We start from the raw sequence: 23,019 nt of genomic DNA on the forward strand, positions 1-23,019 counted from the left end.
ACATCGCTCATCAGCGATGTCATTGTTTTCTGTGCTTCCACGCGGAGCGTGATTTATGTATCCCGCCTCGTTATTTCACCGGAGCATCCTCTCCGTGCACTCCATAACGCCGTGATGAATGCATCTCCACCTTTAAAAGATGCTTTTAGAGCTGCTCCAGAGCATCTATTAGCTTTAAACCGTGCCAGACAACACGCAGAATGATCCATTAAGACATCATTTCCATAGCGGGGAGTCCGATAAACGGAGCAGAAGAATTTGGTCGTGATTTGGCGTCAGAAGAAGGGATAACGTTTTCATGTGCCAATAAGAAAAAGAAAAAAGGGGATTCTGGTGAGAGGAGACATGGACTCACACCCAGAATCTCCTGGATCAGGACTCACAGGCTAGTCTTTAATCACAGACTGACGCAAATAAGGTTAAAAAGAAGCTGTTTCTCTTCCAGGCGCTGATGTTATTTTAAGATGGGGAGGTAGAATTCATACTTTTTGTCTCATATAGCCCTCATGGTTCTCAAACTGTGGTACGCGAGCTTTCTCTGGTGGCACTTCGTGGAGGATTTTGCGATACCAGTGTCGGAAGTATACGTGAGGAAGAGGAGGAGGATGATAGAAAACATGATTATCGGGAATAAATCTTTGAAAAGTCTGTAGCTGACTTTGCTCCGCCTATTTTTTTTTTTTACACCACTGTATTTTAACGTTAGCGCTAATTTGAAAGCTCACTATTTTGTCAGGTGGTACAACTGGTATAACAAGTTTGAGATCCACTGACTTAGCCTAAGCCCTGGGTCGCCCAACCAGTCAATAGCGATCCACCAGTCAGTCGATCGCAGACTAATTCTCAGACCATCGCGAGATGTAGCCTCGACATCGGTAAATTAAACTCTACACTTTAATAATAACAATTATTGAAGCCAATTATCAATTAATTGGCTACGATAATTGTCACGTTTTGGAGTTTAGAGCCCCTGCAAATCTACGCTAGTGGTTAAACCGGCCCAAAGAGACGGATCCACGACCACAGATGGCCACCTTGTGGCCTGCCTGAGACTTGCAACCAGCTTCTGCTGCCCTGACTACAAGAAGCTAGCTTCCTCTTCCCGGTAAAAAAAAAAACAAAAAACATAAATTGCGATGTTTCAGCATCTAAAACCAGTAGATCTGAACAGACTAGAAACGAGAGCTGCAGCTAACGGTTCATTTAGTAATCGATTAATAGATTCATTGTTTCAGCTCTACTAGAAACCTTTAAAGTAGAGCCTAAACAAACATAATGATGTGAGAAGCAGTCAGAAGTCTCCCCGTCGAGGAGGCACAGAGATCGAGCGTCCTCGACTAAAGTGTCTCTATCCGTGGTGAAAATTGGAAACCCTCGTTTAGCCGAGACCTTTCAACCTAAAGCGTCCACGTACGTATATGCCCTCTCACCCGCTTCTCCCCCGAGTACAATGATCCAATCCATGCTATATTTAGCTTGAATGAACCACTTGCAGGCAAAACAACCAATTCCCAGTGTGTCGGTAAAAGTAATCCCCTGTCGCTCTCCAGAGGGATGACAGCTGTGTGAAAAAAGGAGGACGGTTTTTAAAGCGCTGTAGTTCGTTGATTCTGCCAGACCTGTTTAACCTCCAGGTGAGCGTGTCGTTTAGTGTCACTTTAGTGCACTAAAGCCTTCATTTAAAAGATTAAAAGATGTAAATATGCGACACAGGTCCCTTAAGACTGTATATACTCCTGTTGGTGGTATTATGTTGGATTTTGAGGTCTTTGTGAGGCTGTAATGTACAAAATATGCACATTTTGATGCCATATATTGTTGCGTTGCATGGTTTCACCATAGATCTGAGGCTGGCCCACTATTTTAGAACCATGTAGAGCTGTGTTTCTGACGTCGCATCGACCATTTCTCACCTAACCCTGACACTGACGCACTAATCCCGACTCTTTAAGAACTATAAATATTAATATTTGACTCCGACAAACAGGCATTAAATGACACAACTGTCCTCAGGCCGCAGTTACGGACAGAAAATAAACTTTAAAGAGGACCCATCTGTGCTGCTCCCACTCGATCGTGCTAATCATAATGTTCCAGATGCAACCGTGAAGTGTGCGACTGAAAAGCGACAAACGGCAACCCTTGCAAATTCCTCCCCTGCAGTGCCGCGATTCTCATTTCCCTGAGAAAATGAACGGCGAGCGGAGTGACAAAGAGAGCACACGCTTTACTCTCGCCACAGCAAAACCAGCCGAACAAAGAATGAGAGGAAATGCAGCTGAGCTAAGTGTTAAAACGTATTATCTGTTCCTTCAGTGGGTGCAAGTTTGATTAAGATCGTGCAAATGAAAAGTGCGAACTAAGTGCTGCTTTCGCACTCTTTTCATGTTATTTTATAACCAGTTTCTGTGTAATTTTAGTCCAAAAAAAACAGCAGCTTTTCAATATAAATGTTATCTTATGAACAGATTACTCTTGATTTGAGTCTATAAAATCACATTGAGTCAATTAGTTGTATGATGTAAATAAAATTTGACCATTTTTCAACCATTTCTGTAAATGTTTTTTAGTCCAAAAATCAATGTGTATGTTCATTTATTGCATATAATAACAAATCCAACCACTTTTCAGTATAAAAGTTCATTAGTGAACAATTTATATATATATTTTTAATCCGGTAACTCACACCGAGTCCATTTATTTTATCAAAAATAGAAGTAATCCAGCAATCTTTCAATCTAAATGTTATTTTATGAACAGATTATGTTTGATTGTACTCTATAAACTCACATTGAAGTCAATTAGTTTTATGATGTAAATAGAATTTGACCATTTTTCAACCATTTCTGTACATTTTTGGTCCAGAAACTCACACTGAGTCCATTCAAATGTTATTTTATGACCAATTTGTATAAAATTTTAGTCTAACGAACCCATTTGTACATCCATTTATTGTATAAAGTGATAACAAACCCAACCAATTTTCAGTATAAAAGTTCATTTGTGAACAATTTATATATATTCTTAGTCCAGAAACTCACATTGAGTCGATTCTTCATTTGATGCAAATTGTGTTTTCTTAGTACAACAAGTAGTTTACTTTTTGGCTCAGAGCAGAAGAAGGAGGCCGTTCCTCTCCAGCTCATTCATAATTAACAAGAGCTCATTCATGATTCATGGAAGTGTGCAGCGCTGTTTGATTTTGGGTTCGGCAAACAAAACAAAAAAACACAGTAAAAGGAGCTAATATTCATTGCCAGGGGATTCTCAGAACCTGCCTTCAGCAATGATCCTCCATTCATTCGTTACGATGTAAAGCATATGTTAATGCACGGTGTTACGTGTTAACTCATGCGTGGCTGCGACAGAACCTGGTATTCGGACCCTTGGGGATCAGGAATAAAAACCTCCATCTATGAACAAATTGACCATTAATAAAGCCACCATTCTCCAATTTATTCCACTTTATTTGCTCTTATTTTGCCGTCTCTTCTCACTTCTCACCTGGCAGGCAATTTATCAGTAGAAACAGGGGGGTGGTGGTCGTTTGTCGTAGACGTCCAATACTGAATGCAGGTGGTGCATATTTATTTATATTTAAATCTTGTGCAATCAATCACAACCCTGATGGTTGAACGGGGACCGGACAAAAAAAAACACTGCCGATCAATACTGAATTCAGCTCAAGGCTTTGACGTGATATTACATTTTTAGGTGTAAAGTGAGTTCTGCTTTAACCGTACCGAAATTTGTGAAATGAATAAAACTAGTAGAAACTTCTTTTAATAGAGCCATAGCGATCAGACACTTTTAGGTGAAAAAAGAGTAAAGAGCTGATCGTGCACGACATAAAATGAATGGAGTCAGGGTCACTGTATGGAAACGTATCGTTCTGCCGTCGTCCTGCACGTATTTATGGAGCAGATTCATTCCCTTCTTCAATGGGATCATAAAAAACCACTCCTTTGGAGCTCCTCTTTCACAGTTTCTCCTTCAGTTGTGAAAAACACTCCATGAATTAAGTTAAAAATAACTCACAATCCTCTGGATCTACTGAAACCGGCTCTTGAGATTAATGTGTGTTACAGGTGAGAGGTTTAAAGAAAAGTGCATATATTAAAATGCATATTATAATATGGGTAAATAATGAGCCTCGAAGATGCTGATGTGGAGGTTTTGTCAAATAAATGGTTTTAATCCTGCTATGCTAAGCTAAAACGCACCACAGATACCATTTTATCACTTGGCATAAAAAACTAAACCAGGGAAGTATAATATGTGTAATATATATGTCATAAGCCTTAAATATGCCATGTGCTTTGCTTTCATTCATTATGCTAAGCTAAGACTAACTGTCTCCGAGTTGTGTCTTTATGTGTAATGTGGTTACAGATGAAAGGTTGAAAGAAAACTGCATATATTATATAAAATGCAAAAGTATATTATGGATAAGTAAATAATGTTAGCCCCAGAGATGCTGATATGCAGTTATTGTCGAATAAATGGTTTTAATCCTGCTTTTATTCTTCATGCTAAGCTAAGACGTACCACAGATACAGTGAAGACACTTAGCGTAGCACAAAAAACTTCTTATAAACAAAAGGTTAAATAAATATTACCATATTAGGTAAGTAAAATATGGAGTGTCATAAGTGTCATTTTTAAACATATGCTTTGCTTTCATTTATTTTGCTAAGCTAATGCTAACTGTGTCCAGTGTGGGGCTTAATGTGTACTGTGGTTACAGATGAAAGGTTTAAAGAAAACTGCATATATTAAAATGCAAAAGTATAGAATGGGTAAGTAATGTAAGCCCCAGAGATGCTAATATGCAGTTCTTTTCCTGCTTTTGTTCTTAATGCTAAGCTAAATCGTACCACAGATACAGTGAAGACACCTAGCTTAGCACAAAAACTTCTTATCGACGAAAGGTTAAATAAATATATCTATGTTAAGTCAGTATAATATGGAGTGTCATAAGCCTTAAACGTGCCAGTATGTACATTTGCTTTGCTTTCATTCATTATGCTAAGCTAAGGCTAACTGTCTCCGAGTTGTGTCTTTATGTGTAATGTGGTTACAGATGAGAGGTTGAAAGAAAACTGCATTTATTATATAAAATGCAAAAGTATATTATGGATAAGTTAGTAATGTTAGCCCCAGAGATGCTGATATGCAGTTATTGTCGAATAAATGGTTTAAATCCTGCTTTTATTCTTCATGCTAAGCTAAGACGTACCACAGATACAGTGAAGACACTTAGCGTAGCACAAAAAACTTCTTATAAACAAAAGGTTAAATAAATATTACCATATTAGGTAAGTAAAATATGGAGTGTCATAAGTGTCATTTTTAAACATATGCTTTGCTTTCATTTATTTTGCTAAGCTAATGCTAACTGTGTCCAGTGTGGGGCTTAATGTGTACTGTGGTTACAGATGAAAGGTTTGAAGAAAACTGCATATATTAAAATGCAAAAGTATAGAATGGGTAAGTAATGTAAGCCCCAGAGATGCTAATATGCAGTTCTTGTCCTGCTTTTATTCTTAATGCTAAGCTAAATCGTACCACAGATACAGCGAAGACACCTAGCTTAGCACAAAAACTTCTTATCGACGAAAGGTTAAATAAATATATCTATGTTAAAGTCAGTATAATATGGAGTGTCATAAGCCTTAAACGTGCCAGTATGTACATTTGCTTTGCTTTCATTCATTTTGCTAAGCTAAGGCTAACTGTGTCCAGGTTGTGGCTTCAACTTCAATGGAAACTGTCAACAATTAGGGTAATCAAAGTATTTCAGGCAAATTTGGACGCAAGACATGAGCGACTACATGACGACGACAAGGTATGCTGTAACTATTTTGTATTTCACTGTATAATTCACACATATTTCATTCTTTTGTGTTGTCTTAGCTCTAATATATGTGCCAACAAAAACATTAAAAGTGAGAAACTAGGTCAACGCCTTCAGTTGGCTAAGATAAAAACTCGATAAGATATTTAATTTGTCTTTTGTGGGTCTGTTGGCTCGGATATAAATAAAATAGGCTCATTCTGGAGTCATGAAACACAACATTGATGCAGTCTGGTGATAAAAGTACAATTATTTGATCTCTTTCTCTTTGTTTAAAGGTGAGTTGCTCACTATTTATCGCTCCATAGCGACAGTAGAGCCCAGCCGCGATCGTTGCACCAATAATCGCTCGATCGCCGCTCTTTAAAGCTCATTAATTCCTGCCGTCGGCTTTAAATGGCGACGTGTTAATGTTGACACTGGGTTAATTGCCACCGCGTCGCAAATCACCGTCCGTGCTGCTGTTTACCAATTAAAATGGCAGTCGTGTTAGCGGAGTGGCAGTGTGATCTATATATTACCAGTGGAGGTCCCAGTTGCATGGCCTTAGGGGTAAAGTCAACAGTCTAATTTTAGTGCTTTTAACTTCTCCCCCTCCCGTCTTGAAGGTAGAAGGCTGCAGATGAATTACATTTATGTCTGCCTTTCATCAACTTGCAGTCACTGGCCCCGCCTTTCTTTCTGTTTGCTGCACGTCGATATTGTTGTCGATGCATTTGCTTTTCCTTTATGCACAATATAGATAATTGTGTTTGGGTTATAAAAGTGATTTATTCATTTATTGCTCTCTGGAAACAAACAGTCGGGAACAATAAGTCTCCTTTGAGTGGCGATGTCAAACTGGTGCGGCGTCCCCATCGATTACATGCGGCACATAATGCTAAATATTAAATATTTAGCATTATGTGCCGCATGTAATCGATCTTATTTATAATAAATTTTATTTTGCACATTATTATGTAAATATGAGAGTTGTACATATACTGTATAGTTTCCATTTTTTTTGCCCATTGAGTTATTGTTAATATGTTTTATACTGTTCATAATATTATACTAGTATCTCATAATAGACTTAGTATCTCAATATATTGACTTAGTATCTCAAAATAATGACTCATTATCTCAATATATTGACTTAGTATCTCAAAATAATGACTTAGTATCTCAATATATTGGCTTAGTATTTCAAAGTAATGACTTAGTATCTCAATATATTGACTTAGTATCTCAAAATAATGACTTAGTATCTCAAAATAATGGCATAGTATCTCAATATATTGACTTAGTATCTCAAAGTAATTACTTATTATCTCAATATATTGATATAGTATCTCAATTGTTGACTTGGTATCTCAAAATAAAGACATTGTATCTCAATATATTGACTTAATATTTCAATATATTGACTTGGTATTAAAAAATAATGACTAAAAATAATTTTCTAATAAAATCAAATAATGATTTTTGTTACAGTTGTTATGGTTAAAATGAGCAGGACATTTTGAGGGCTAGGTGTTAAAGGGTTAATATATTTATTTTTGCCTCATGCATATATGATTATTGTGAAGTGCATGTCGTTCCGTGTCCGAACCGTCACTTTTATTTTGAAAATCCTTCATGGAATCCATGAAAAACTTGAATGAAGTATCATGATGGAATATTGTGCCCATATATTGTGATTTTTATTTTTTTTTTCTCTGGACCAGCCCCCTCCATTTTGACCAGACTACATGCCCGTTGGCCCCCCAGGTCATTTGAGTTTGACACCCCTGCTCTTTGAGAGTCAAATTTTAACATGTGACATAATAGCATATAGGCTAAATGTATGGTTTCCTTCAAATCAGCATAACTAATTCAAATCTTCATCTTAAATTGGATGGGGTTGTAATCTAATGAACACCATGATGATGATGATGATGATGATGATGATGATGACTGGCAAATCCATTTTCCCTCCTGGGAGATGACGATGTATGAGGGGGGTCTAGGTGGGGAAGCACAAGGAGGAGGAGGAAGAGGAGAAGGAGGAGAAACCACTGGCTGTGAAAGTGACAGTTGTTTCTCTCCCTGGCTTCATCATCATCCTCCTCCTCTTCTTCATCATCATCATCTTCACCAGCAGCAGCAGCTTCATCTTCATGAAGCAGAGGCAGCGTCCATCGACAGCCTGGAGAGCAACACAAGCAGCTCACATCTCCAGGACCAGGAGTCGCTCTGCTCTGCTCGCGGAGAAGGAGGAGGAGGAGGAGGTGGTGGAGGAGGAAGGAGAAGGAGATGATGGCCAAATGGCAGCTGCAGCAGCGACGATGAGCGAATGTGAGGATCGCGAAGAAATCCAGCGTTTATTATGACACGAACCCGAGTTCAGGAGCGTCAATAGGAAATAGTTAGGAAACAAAAAAAAAAAAAGGTAAGACATTTGAACGATGCATGCGCAAACGCCTTTTTTTTCTCCTTTTTTTTTTTTTTAACCAGATTTACCCTGAACTCATTTTGAATTCCCTGTTCATTATTGTATGAATTGTATTATTATTGATTATCGCGCTGCAAACCCTTTTGCGTCATTTTATCTGCTTTTATTTTGTTATAATTCGCGAGCTCATGCAACATTATTCTTAACGCCTTTCCTTTTTTTTTTCTTTATTTGACAAAAGCAGGATTGTTATTGTTATTTATGATGAGGGCTCGACTTATATTAAATATAAAAAAGAAAAAGAGGACCAACCGCATGAAAGAGGAGATGGAGGCGAGTGAGAGAGCGGCTCTCTGCCCCCTTGTGGTTTTAAATTCAGGTTGCAACTGACGAAATGAACGTGGCAGAAATCATCTTTTTTTTTTTCTTTTTTTTTTATATATATATAGCATGCAATAAGAATAGAAATGTTCATTTAAGAGCACTGATTTTAAAATCCCATTAAAAATGAATGCAACAGAAATCACCATAGGAACTTTTCTATAGGCCTGCAATTATTTTGTTTTATTTATATATTTTGCAGGGTGTGATAATTTGTGCCCATGCATCTGCATTTGTCCCTCACATGGCCCACATTCATGTCATCATTGTATCATCCCCTGTGTGGGTTTCCGTGGTTTTGTGTTATGTAATTCCATCCCCATCACAATGCATCAGCCTCACAGTGTTTGCTGCTTGGCTTATATGAGCTCCAAGTAATATGTATGTATGTATGTGTGTGTGTATAAAGGCTAAAGGATAGGTGTTTGCTTTAGCTCTGTCTATATGCAGGGCTATTTAGGAAATGTGTGAACAGGCGTAGACTGTAATGATTCCCACTTCCTTTCCCCCAGAGTAGACCCTCTGACGCCTCAGGAAACATGGATGTTTCTTCATCCTCGCTCCAGTACGGCTCCAAAAAGAGGGTTAAGATCCACCCGAACACAGTGACAGTGAAATATGCCACCCACTTCCCCCAGCCCGGCGACGAAGGCTACGACGACGCGCCCTCTTTCGAGGAGTTTGGCGCCTTCGCCGAGGCCAATGTGGAGAAGAGGCTGGTGTCAGACGGCAGCAGCAAAGGTGGCAGGACGTTCTTTGGCACCATGGAGACACAGCCTAAGCAGCCAAGTGTGCAAAGAGACAAGGGGGTCGGGGGCCAGCTGGCTAGCTTCGGTGAGGCCAATGTCTTGGCCTCCAGGGTGACCTGGATGGCCTTGTTTGGGGCAGCGGTGGCTCACGGCTGCGTGGCACTGATTACTCGTTTAGCAGCCGACCGCTCCAAAGTCCCCTCCCTGGAGCTGCTCTTCATCCGCTCCGTCATCCAAGTGCTGTCCATCCTGGTCGTCTTCTACTACCACGAGGCCCCCTTTGGCCCCAAGGGCTACCGCCTTCGTCTCTTCTTCTACGGCGTCTGCAACGTGATCTCCATCACGTGCGCCTACACCTCCTTCGCGATCGTGCCCCCGAGTAACGGCACCATCATGTGGCGAGCCTCCACCACGGTCTTCAGCGCCGTACTGGCCTTCCTGCTCCTGGACGAGAGGCTGGGCTACACAGACGTGGTCACGGTGGTGGGCAGCGTGTTCGGTCTGTGCCTGGTCATGGTGCCAAACGTCGCCGACGAGGAGAAGTCCAGACTGGGCTTCTGGAAGGAGGCGTTTGGCTACACAATGACAGTGATGGCCGGTCTGACCGCCGCCCTCTCCATGATCGTCTACAGGGCCATAAAGGAGCGCGTCAGCATGTGGACCGCGCTCTTTACGTTTGGCTGGACGGGCACAGTGTGGGGTGCCTCCACCATGTTCATCATGCAGGAGCCCATCATTCCTCTAGACGGCGAGACCTGGGGCTATTTAATTGGGATCTGTATCTGCTCCACCGTGGCTTTCTTGGGAGTGTACTACGCCCTCAACAAGTTTCATCCGGCCTTAGTTAGCACCGTGCAGCACCTGGAGATCGTGGTGGCCATGTTCCTTCAGCTCATTGTTCTGAGGATGGTCCCGTCCGTCTATGACGTTATCGGAGGCCTGGTCATCATGATCAGTGTGTTCACCCTCACGGGGGTCAAGCTGTACCGGGTGAGCAGGGCCATTCGGCAGGATTATCAGGAGATCCTAGACTCGCCCATCAAATGAGCTTCGACGTGTCGGCTTATATTTGTTTACAATGTTGTTTTGTTCTGGTTGTGCAATCAAGAGAATGTCTGATGGAATTTGTATCGTCGTGTTGTTGAAAGAGTGCCAGTATGTTGTGTAAACTAACGTCTTGATATTCGTGTGTGAAATAAAAGACAAGTGTATAATATGGTGACCACCCCCCCCCCCACTCCCCCATAATGATACTGATTTTGATGTCAAATTGTGTCATGGACCAAAAATGTCAACAACGAAAAACACACAAATCATTTCATCATCATTTTTGTGTGCTTTATTGATCATTGTTATAAATCATATAAAGATATGGTCTTGTGAGCGGCAATGTACGAAATAATTGTCATGATTATTCCATCGCTGGTATGTCACGCTGACACGTCACACTCCGTCGTGTCAATGTCAGCCCACAACTCACAAGGTGTGAATGAATAAACATAAATACCACCCATCTTTCAAAATTAAATATCTGGTATTCACTTTGTTATCTGTGATCGATTGGTTGCCTCTTTATCCTTGAGACAATCTGCACACTATTTCCCCCATCTCATTGTTTCTGGCCCCAGTCACCGAACACTGCTTCTGTTTGCTTTCAGGCTGCGTTTCAAACTAATTCCCTGTGGCAGGTGCACTTTTATTGAATTAAAGTCTCCTTTAACAACATGAGACCATCTGCCTTCTATGTAGTGGACGAGATTTCCTCTCACCGCGGCCGATCCCCCGGTCCTCGTCTGCAGCCATCCAGGGGGCAATAAGCAACAGCGATGGAATGAAATAATAATAATAATAATAATAATAATGCAGAGTGACAAATTTTAACGTGTATAATGTTGCACTGACAGCCCAGCAGGTGGCGTTCACAAGCCACTTCATCAGAGAACCCACTGGAGTTGTGCTTGATGCTTTAATACAGTAAGTGATATTGGTAATTTGTTGTTCATAACAAGGAATTCATATTAATCTGAGGAGATTCCTCAATTTGAAACACCTTTTATTTTGGTGAATGTGTAAATAATGAATGTTTAACACAAGAGGACGTCATCAACCACGCACATAAGAGCCGAAAATGAGAAATTGAGTGTAATGACAATCTTTCACAGTGTCACAGTAAATAAATACATTCATGAGCGAACTATAAACTCCATTTATTTTTATTTATAAGCTTTAAAAAAAAGTGTGAGTATAGTCAGTGTATAAAGGTGAATTCACTGAGATAAATGTGTTGTTTTGTTCTGAAATAGGTTTTTTTTTTAGGTGCAGAAAACAGCGATGTAACGCTGAGGCCCATCTGTTCTGAGCAGGAAACAGACAGCATCCTGCAGAGAGCTGCACGGCCCTCCAAATTATTACTCTGCAACTCCCTTCACCACAGACATGTTTATTAGCCATATCATCATTTCCCAGGAATAAAATGTGACCATGGGTTATTGTGTGTGTGTGTGTGTGTGTGTGACAGGGCATTTTTATGAAAAAGTCATAAACACCAGATATGTTGTACATATTTAACCTTTTCAAGATGATTCATGATTCATTGTTTATGCATCAACTCACATTTAAGTACGTTTTCATGTATTTTACCAATTTACTGCTTGACTAACAATGATTTATTCTTCTTCTTCAAATCATTTCCAGCAGCAGCCTGTGCGCTGCGAGGTGGAATGCTGCCCTCTACAGTCGAAAGTTCTGAATCACAGTTCATTCTCCTCCTCATTCTTTAATCCTGCAGGATTTTCCCTCTCTCTCCATCTCAGAGCTCCTGATTTCCTCAGTCTCATCCCTGCCTTCGTTCCCCCACAGTTATTTGTTTGACGTCGTTATATAACTAACGATTATTTCCTCGATTAATCGAGCATATTTTTGGTCCACAAGCCAAAAATTATTACGTTCTAACGCTTTCTTTGTGATATGTCGCAAAGAAAGCAGAAAATTCACATTTAAGACATTTTTAAAATTCTGAAAACGTGTTTTAATTATGGAAAAAAACACTCAAACCAATTAATAACCGATTATCAAAATAGTGGACGATTCATTTAGTAATCGGTTAATCCAGCAGTCTAGTTTTGGTCAAGTTTTTGACACAATATTTATGATGTAATTTCAAAATAAAAGTGTGTTTTCATATGGAACAACAACAATATAAACATGTTTAAGATGCAAAATGTATCTATTAATTTAAAAAAAAAAAAAAACATACAGAAACAACTCATAACTTCGTATTAAGTGGGGCCATATGAAATTGACTGGGGGGGCCCCATATGGCCCGCGGACCGCGAGTTTGAGACCTCTGGATTAATCTAATAATTGTCGCAGCCCTACATTATGTATGATAATATGTGATTATTATGCGTTTTATGCTTAAAAATCAAGATTTCTGCAAAACTGTGGCCTACAGTGAAAACAACTTTTACTTTAAAACAAAACTAGTATTATGCTGTAAAACAATAAAAAATAAATAATACATAACTATAAAATAGAAAGCTAATAATAACATAAATGTCCTCATATACAGTACACGTTTCTTTCCCGGTGGTCACTGAGTTGATTCTCCATCTCCAGCCTCTCATCTCATCACATCACAACACGAAACATCAGCAGCTGCAGTGTGATTGACTGACAGCGCCGTTGGGCCAATGGGAAGAGAGTAAATCCGTGCGCAGCCAATAGCACGCAGAGGGGGCGGGGCGTGGAGTCGGAACAGCTTGTGTAGCCGCTGCTAGCCTTAGCCTAGCCGTGCTGCTGAGCAATGACATGCTTTGGCGTAGAAATGCTATTCCACCGGGGCACAGCGTCTCATCGGCTAGGCTAGCTTGTGGGAATGGAAAAAATAACTGGCCACTAGCCACACTTGGAGTCTAGATACCACTCGCGTGCTAACAACTCTCACTTTTGTATGACGCTTTCCACACGTTCCATCTTTTTTTTTTTCTCCCCCCTCAAAGGAAATAAGTGAGGGTGGCCGTCAGGAATCAGGTAAGACTGTGTGTGACTGTATGAATCTGAGCTGCCACTGATGGTGGAGCTACCCGAGCCACAGCTACAGGCTAGCTCCCGCTATCCTTAAAATTCGCTAAATCACGTTAAAACTCAGGCCAGTTGCTGGTCAAGAGTGAACCCGGATTAAAAAGCAGTCTGTTTTTGTGTCAACATGGCCAACATTACTGTTACACAGCCGGTCAAACACTTTAGCGGCATTTGTCAGCATTGAAAGCCAATTTTTTTCCCCCAGTTTTCGTTAGCTATGTAAGGCTGTGTGACACGCTGTCAAGCTTGAGTCTCAAGATAAAACCTGGAATAAATCTGTTTTCGTTTTATTTTATTTTTTTTATGTTTTTTAAATGTGGCTTTATTTCGTGCTGACACTGCACCACGGCAACGCTATGATTTCTGAGGCTGAAAATGGAGAAGCCACTGCCAATGTATCCAGGTTTTTTTTTACATCATCTAATTGTACTGCATTCACAATGCCTTGTTGTTTTTATAGTTGTTGTGTGCACAGATTGGAGTTTGGTCTTGATGCAGGGCATTCCATCACGTCAACTTAGTATTTCCTGTGCTTGAAATGATGCTGTCTCTTCCGGTCTGTCCTATTTTTTTAATATGGCCTTTTTATAGATGCACTGGCATTAGGGATTGCTTCATTATTGATTGTCTGAGTCTTGTGTTATGCAATGAATTGAGTGTGTCATGTGTAGTCCTGTTAAATGTCAACAGAGGAGGATGTCTGCTTTGTCACAGGAGGCATTTTGTATATGGTTATTTAAGATGAGATAAGACTTCATCAAACCCCATGATGGGTAAATTCGGTTGTTGCGTCAACATGGAGGCAGAATAGGCATAGAATATATGACAATTTGCATATATATTAACTGAGCAGACGATGTGGCCTGTGTTGACATTCTCCACAGTGTCAATACAGTCAAAAGGATACAGAAAACTCCAATCATGGCTGACTTTAGCCGTGACCTGCATCCCGAGGGGAAATTGCATAAAAATCCATCTTTACGTTTTTGACTTATGCCACTCACAAACAGACATGTGCCAGAAAAGACATAACCTCTTTGGTGCAGCACAACTGTATGCAATTTTATTCTGTGTACACAATCTTAGCTGTAACTTAAAGGTGCATTATGTAATAAATCTAAAACAACTGGCCATAAAATCCTCCTAATATGTCACAGAGACTCAGGAATAATGTTCATATAACAAACTGAACTCACCAACAACAACAGTACAGACAAAATATTTGCATTAAAAAAATCTTTTGCAGACTGCGAATCATTTTTATGTTTTGAAATTATGTTTTGGCATGTGGCGCCACCTACCACCGTCTACCAATCATTGCAGTCAGTAGAGTCTCAGCTGCCGAGCAACCAGGGGTTGCCAGTTACGTCAGAAAACGAAACCTAAAAAACCTTGGTATTTTGAATTTGAATGTAGTCACTAGAGCTGAAATGATTAATCGATTATAATAAGCTTTTTTCATGATTAAAACAAGATTTCTGATTGTTTTAACTTCTTAAATGTGAATATTTTCTTGGTTTCTTTGCTCCACACAACAAAACAATCGTTTAAAACTGAATCATTTTGGTTTGTGGACAAAACAAGACTTTCAAGAACGTCGTCATTTCCAGGTTTGACAAACACCAATCAACATTTTTTATAACATTTCGGACATTTTCTGGACCATTTTCTGGATTCATCGATTAATCCAGAAAATAATCTCTAGTTGCAGCTCTAGTAGTAATTGTTTTTGGCCACAGTCTTACATATGGCACCTTTTAAATAGACTAACTTATAATTGCACAGAATTGGAAACCAGTCGTAGGCAGGAATATGTACTGTTTCTGTGACTGGTATTTACATGTTTGCACCCCCCCTAACATTGTTTCTACCTTACACAACTACAGCCTGACTCAAATGTTGTGCTTCAGTAGCACAGTGGGTGGCACAGCTGTGTACTTGTGGCTTATGTTTGTTTGACTTTGTTACAAATCGTGAATAAATAAAGTAAGATTAATTGTGATATCGCGCAGCATTGGATCAAATCTGTGTGTGGTTGGTTGGATCTGAATGATGTCATGTGTGTCACTGAAAGGGGAGGATGGGGGGGGGGGTGTCTTGCAGCTGCTGAATAGTACAGTTTCTGTAATTATTGTCACACTGACAAACCTCTTCACAGTCTCTCATTAAGCTTTCAGGGAGGTGAGAGGGGGGAGAGGGACATTTGGTTTCGCTGTGGCGTCGCCCTCAGTCGGAGTCAGAGAGGGAAGGAGTGTGGCCACAGTTTGCAGGCTGGGGAAATGGTGGAAACGTGCTTACCAGCAGTAATTGCTCGAAAAGCTGATATTATGTTTCTCTCGAGCTTTCAGGCTAGAGATGTGGAAATGGGCCTTAGGAGACCTATGGAGAATGTTTACACAAGCTCATTTTAAGGATTGTCAACTCCCCGTGATTCAGAGCTTTGATTATACAGAGCGTGCACAATGCTATTGCAGCAGTGTAGCTATAGTTTTATAGACTGTATTAGCAACCTTGTTTTGAATGTTTGTGTCAGTACAGTCTTCACAGTGTTGGGCCCTTTTTGTAGAAGATGGTGCCTGCCTGTGAACACATTGGCCTCCAGCAGCCAAATCTGTCCCTGCAGCCTAGAGGAAAATACCAACTGAGGCATTTTCACGATGGCCAAAAAAAAAACCCTAATGTGGCTGAGAATTTTCCTGGTCAAGTGACAAGCGCGCTACGAGAAATCTAGACCGATGTGTGCTTCAGATTAAAATTAAAAATGGGGAATTTGTCTCTGCGTTTTGTTTCGTTTCTCTCTTTTCTCACTCATCTCATAAATTGCTCAAGATGTTTTCCATTTCCTCATTTTCGGTTTATGATTTGTTTGTCTGACAGATTGAGATTCAATGTTGGCGTATGTCACTGAATATAGCACCTTTTAAAGTTACCTCAACTCACCTGTTGGAAAGGGAACTAAGCCCTTTACACTTTAAGTTCATTTAAATTCACTCGCCACCAGTGAAAACCTACTCATGGGGACGTTAAGTGAGATGATATTCTCTCTCCACTTCTGTAAAACACCATCATTTTGGCTTTGTGTGGTTGAGATATTTGCTCTCATTTCCCATTAAGAGCGAGTGAGAGATATGTGCAGTTTGAACGGTGTTCATTTCTTATTATTAGCTTATCATCATCATTATGGTTCATGGTTTTGTTCTGTGGGTTTGGCTGAGATGAAAAAGAGGATATGTTGCAATCACAGCTGTCATTGTGATTGCAGAAGCTGCTTTCTAGCCATAACTAGATTTAGCAGTATTGTGAAAATATGGTAACACAGTTTTTTTTTTATTACTATGATTCACTATATTTAGTCTGCTCAATGAAATGACATCATGAAATTGCTGGTCTGTAGGGTAATTTATTCCCCCGGGGCTTTTCCTGTCATATTTGATGTTCTTTTGTTCTGCCCACTCGACTGCTCATGTCTGATCTCTGCCTGTTTCTCTTGATAGTTCTCGTGTAAACTGAACGATTAGGGACTTTTGTGGTCAAAACTTCACATAGTGACTCCATATTTTATTGTTATGAGGAAATATACCAATTAAATGTTTTTTTTGGTACCTAATTTTGACCACAGAGTAAAAACACACTCTTTAAATAGTTACATTAAGTAATAAGTATGATGGTGCTTGGGTCCTGTGTACTCTTATTTTGTATGTTGTGTTAACATACATTGCACATTTCTATTGGCCTTAATGCATGCCCAGATTCTGCAACTTTTTAGCTGAAACTATGATTCATGCATTTTGACAAAAGAGAGAATGAAGAGTAAACCAGAGAGGAACATGCTGATATTACAGTTCCCTTTATTCAGTTAAGATTAGTTACATGACTAACTTCACAGTCAAGACTGCCGTTTTAGCCACAACATGTTAAAACAAGCACAATTTTTTCGAAATTACAGCTCCATTAAAACAGACTGATTGACAAATTTAAGCCAGATTCAAACAGTTGCTCAAAACATTTACCTTAGAATTCAAACTCTATCTGAAAGAAATAGTTTCAAAATCTTCATCAGATTCATTCTTAAAGTGTTGTCTGTTGTCTTTCTGAAACCTCCAAACCATTTGTGTATTGGGTTATACGTCAATAACCCTTTTAGCTACACACATGGGGCTTTAAGTTTGAATGGGATTGAGAACACACTATATACTCTTGAAATCAATCATGTCTTGTCTCTTGAAAAACACACAGTCCTGCAAAGTGTGTGCCGTCTCGCTCAGGCCTCATTTGGAGTTTCTGTGGAAAGTGTTTGCCGTTTTTGTCGCTGATCTCAGATTTTTGTGGCATCACCGTGCGATCTGGAATGCCTCGTGCTGTTCACGACGCTCGCGGACGTGTTCCGACACGTGGCTCTTCCAAGACTTATGTCCCAAGTGGCTGCTTCAGTCCTAATGTGACAGCGCCCTAGGGCTCATATTTGCCAGGATGTACGGATTCTGAGAGGAAGTCGGTGTATCCATTTCATCTCTGCAACACAGGCTGTCCGGGATTATTATCTTAGGGTTTACAAATGATTTGCTATTTTGACAGCAACAATAGCTTTTTTTCCCCCAGAACACTGCAATGGCAATGAGGTATGCAGCTACCAGTGTATTTTGCCTCATCTGTTTTATTGACTCCTTAATGCTACTAATAGTTTTAAGTAGCCTGACAGCACACAAGACCAAACCGACCACAAATGGCTTTATCGTACTGTAGTGCTGGATGTTAGGAATCTTTCTGCTTTGTAAACTTGGATCAGTCATTGGGAAATCCCCTGGAGTTCCCAGACTCGATGAGGTAGCTGTTAAGGTTTATTCTGTTGCTGCATTGAACCCAGATCTCTTGGATGTGGCCATCGTTGGACCTGGTACATGTAAACAAATAGGCCACATGGAGAAAACCGCTGGCAACAGCAGGGTGTGGATGTGTAGGCTCTGCTCGTGTAGGTGGGGTCTGACTGAGGAAATGGATCCTTTCTTTCACAGAGGTTTAATGTTCTGGTCGGTGTCTGTTTACAGAGACGGAGAAGTATTTTCATTCTGGACGGCCTCCTGCTAAGACCAGCTGTACACCCTTCATTGACTGTAAATAATTCATGTTTGTTTTGCTCATTTTCTTTGTTTTTTTAAATCAGGAATGCTGTAATTATATTGATGTGATCAGGCTTTTCAGGGCTGATACAGATTTTGTTTAATTATATCAAAACATTACACTTTAACACTCTCTAAATGTTTAAATGTTGGGTCTAGAGCAGAAACGATTAATTGGTTTGAAGCTTTTTTCATGATTAACAAGATTTCTGATAGTTTTAGCGTCTTAAATGTGAATAGTCTTCCTTTCTTTGCTCCACATAAAAAAGAAATCATTAAAACTGAATCATTTTTGGCTTGTGGACAAAACAAGACATTAGAGTACATCGTCATTTCCTGGTTTGACAAACACTGATCAACGTTTTTTGACATTTTATGGACCAAACGATTCATCGATTAGTCCTAATGCGTAGCACACAGTGGCAAATGGAGTGTTCCCGCATGTTCTAAACTTAAATAAAAAACGTCGCCTTATACAGAGAACGGGGGTGACTGAATTAGACATTTATAGTCGCACAGATGTTTTACTAAAATTGGATTATTGTCAGCCGCTTCAGGCTGTGTGTGGTAGCCCATTCTGTTTTGTCGGCCACAAAAATGGCAAGTCAGTTCACCGACACCATCTCCGTTCTGCTGAAGGCCTGTGAAATAAAGAATATGGAGCCAATGTGAAAAAGGGCAGTGTGAAACCTTTTCATGTTGTTCATTTTTCCTTCTCTTACAATCGGTTATTTATGATGACTCGTGAGTATCCTGTGATATGTGTGGGTGCTTGGTCAAAAGACAAAAATACAGTCTGGTAAAATGTTCCTCCTGCAGATTTATTTGCGGAATAGTGAGCGATGAAAGTTGAGTACGCTTAACTCTAGAAACAGAAAGATGTAAGGGTATAGTTTTGTGTTGGATGAGATTCCCATAAGCTTAATAAATTCTGCATTTGTCCGATTAAAGTTCATCTGGACAGTAAATTAAAGCAACTTTGCATGTTGCGTCTAAATTGCTTTGCAGCATATTTCAAGTGGTGACACTTGTTGGAATACGTTTTTCACAGATTGTGTTTTGCGAGCGATTTGATGGGAAGTTGGCCTGAAAGAAAGCTTGAAGCTTTTGGCGTTTGTTGCTATGAGAGGAAAAATCTCAAGCAATTCTCAAAGGACATGAGCCGTGGTCTATTTTAGGCTATTCTGAACAACTGAGGGTGATCCCGAGGGGTGGATAACCAACTGCTTTCACACAGTTATGAGTCAATATGGATCGACCAAAACACCGAGGGCCTCTTTGTCCCTAATTAGGTTTTAATTTGATTTAGAAATAATGTCATTCTCATTGGTTCGCCCGTTAAAAGCGATGTTTATTCCAGTGCTGCACTCGATGTTTGATCTTTTTAATGATATTAACTGCACGCATCAATGCTAAGCAGTGATAAGTTATCTAAACTCGGAAGGTCAAGCCTGTACTCTGTCAGATTGCATCACTTTCCCATCATCCGGTCACCTTTGTGTCCACATTTCCTGTCTCACAGCTGGCCTGCCAAGTATCCCATGACCCTTTGCTGCTATGCTGCTGTTTTGTTTTGAGAGAATCTAGGACAGCTGGGGTGAGATGCAGTCTCATGGTTTTTAGTTACCACGGTTCAATTTAAAGGAAGGAGAAAGAAGGAAAAAAAAAAAATAACACAAGCATGTGTTCGTTGGTTCGTAGCTGCTCTGTTACGCTCTGTCGTTTGTAGAGCGGACCTGCCCTGCGGTTAAAATGTAAGTTTGGCTATAAGTTGGAGGAAGCGAGACAGTACTAGAGAGGCTGAGTGAGCAGTGTGCACACAGAGCACATTCCAGAAAGCAGCAGAGCCCTGTGATTTTAGCAGGCTGTCACAGGGATTAGGTTACTCTGTCTGCCTCTGTGAGCTCATGCTGTTGCTGTCCTAGTGCCTCAGCAGTCCTGCTGAGCATTGGTACATTATTTTCTCTAATAGTAAAGACACTGGTGGTGACTTGAGTCTCTCAAAGATAAAGTCAGGGCCCGTTTACAAGCATCTTTGCTGAACACCATGTTAACAATATTCCAAACCTATCGACCTTCCTGCTTCTTCCTGTATCATCGTGCATTTACCAAATAGGCCACTGGGCGTGCTGTGGGCTGAGTCTCTGTTTCTGAGTGTGTTTTCCCTGCACATACACAAGGGATTGTGGCAGCAGCTGTAGACTGCAGGATGTGGTGAACTCCTGTCGCTGTTGTTTCATAGTAACATTAGAACTTGCAAGTTGCACTCTAGTTTGCATCTCTGTGACACCGTGTTGTGCAGTTGTTGTGGTTTGTGGGCTCCATTGTTGAAGTGTTGCCTATGTATATGTATTACTATTAACTGGTACTGGTCTATTTGGAAGAAGTGATCTTCTTGCTTGTGAGAAACAGTTGTGATCGGTTGTGTTGCCACTCTTGAGAACATGAGTGGGCTGCTGATTGTGAACACTGGTTCTGTCACTGACCCACAGCTGCTGCTGCTATGGCAGTAGATAAGGTGGACATGCTTTATCAGCTTGGTATTTAGTAGTTCATAGTCCTATGTATTTATAAATAGCTTATCCTTATTGCACTCTCCCCCATGCATGCATAAACCCCAACCTTGTGTTATAAGGTGGTCAGTTTGTCTATTGCAATGCAGCAAATGGGATGTTATCAATTAATCTTTTTACACGGAAGTAAAAAAGAATTGGTTTCGGCCCTAAACAAATACATCTGATGCTAGAAGTTCACCGAGTTCCATTATCTATTAACCTCTGCATGGTTTTGGACTGTGGGAGGGAACACATGGAGAACATGCAAACACCATGTAGGAAAGGCCCTCTGTCGGATTGGGTTGTGAACCCAGGTCCCAGGAACATGCTTTCATTATGTTGTTTACTCAAAAACAAAGTTAAGGAACGACCAGTTCCACTGTTGATGTTCTGTCGGCAGATCAGTTTGAAATATAGCAAGGAATAAAGGGATGTAGAAGCATCAGTGAGCTGGGAAAACCCTGCCTTAACCACTGGACCTGACCACCTGTCTACTGCTCAGTGCAATTTGGTCGCCTTTGTTGACAACCACCAAGCTCATGCATACAGATCTTGTTTTTGCTTCATGTCTGGTAGCTGTGCTATTTTCAGAGTGTGTGTCTTCTTCAAAACATCTGAGAAGTTACATGAGGAAATTATTCATTACATCTAGAGCTGCAACTAACGATCATTTTCGTAATCGATTAACCTGTCGATTATTTTCTCGATGAATCGTTTGGTCCATAAAATCTTCAAAAACGTTGTTTTGTCAGTGTTTGTCAAACCTGGTTATGACGATGTTCTCGAATGTCTTGTTTTGTCCTCAAACCAAAATTATTATTTGTTATGTGGATCAAAGAAATTAAGAAAATATTCACATTTAAGGGGCTAGAACAATTAAATTGTTTGTAATTTAGTAATCGATTAATAATTGATTAATCGTTTCAGCTCTAATTACACAAAAGAGAGACCTGTCTACCTTAAATTCATCATAGTCACCGAGTTTTCCATAATATTCGATAAATTTTCCTTTCTTTAAATTCAGAGAAATAATTCCGGAAGAAATCAAAGTGCAGACGAATTGAGGCACAAATCAGTCAAGGACCAGTTCAGACTTGCTAATCTGTGCTCCGAATACGACCATAACATGCCGTGGCAGTGGTGATGGATTGCGCTACCTGTTAATTCTGCTCGGCAGCAAAGTAAACGGAGACCCATGGCGGACGCGAATGTGACACCATTTGAGCTGTTTGACCCGTCTGACCTTGAGTTTAGTGCTTTAGAGTGACGAGTGGCCTTGGCTCAAGTCTGCAGCTGCGCGATTAGCTCGGAGCATCTGTTGCCTAACTTTTTGATCCTCCCTCACATCTGCACCGTCGTAAGTCACTGTAGTGTTAATGTGCACTTTAGTGGCGAGCCACCCTCGACATGCTGGGGGTGGTTGTGGCTGTTATAAAAGGTGAGACTGGGGATGCAATGTGTTTCTTTGAGAACGAGAGATAACCGAGGAAAGGGACAATCCTTCTCTGGTGATTCATGCTTTGCTGGGGAAAGTAGAAAATAGGGGGGAAAGAGAAAGTCAAGGGGATGTTGTAAATGGAAATGGAGCTCACATTTCTCAGCCTCTTTGGCAGACAGTCACTCTGCCCAGCCCAGGGAGTGAGATTGTTGCCTTTGTCTTGGTCTAAGAGGCAGCACTCCTTTTGTTTTTGTGTGCCGCTCCCTAACATGGCTCCTAGTGTTCACTAATTTGATCAGCTGGAAAAATAGCAGGCAATGACATGCCATGAGATGAGAACCGCAGTATACAGTGTTCATCCCAATGAATTCCGGTAACGGGGCGGAAAGTACAGTTATACTTTAAAGCCCTGAACTCGTCACACTC

At 40.4% G+C, this 23,019-nt stretch overlaps 1 protein-coding gene across 1 annotated transcript; it reads left to right on the forward strand.

Moving 5' to 3' along the window:
* Positions 1–9,190: 9,190 nt before the first annotated feature.
* On the forward strand, positions 9,191–10,447 carry slc35g2b (solute carrier family 35 member G2b; the record flags this gene model as incomplete). The annotated part of the gene is made up of 1 exon (XM_083901419.1): positions 9,191–10,447. One exon carries the CDS (start codon positions 9,191–9,193, stop codon positions 10,445–10,447), a length of 1,257 nt encoding a protein of 418 aa, XP_083757545.1.
* Positions 10,448–23,019: the final 12,572 nt, after the last annotated feature.

Source organism: Microchirus variegatus (genome assembly GCF_963457635.1).
Source record: "Microchirus variegatus genome assembly, chromosome: 15".
NCBI classification, from domain to species: Eukaryota; Metazoa; Chordata; class Actinopteri; order Pleuronectiformes; family Soleidae; genus Microchirus; species Microchirus variegatus.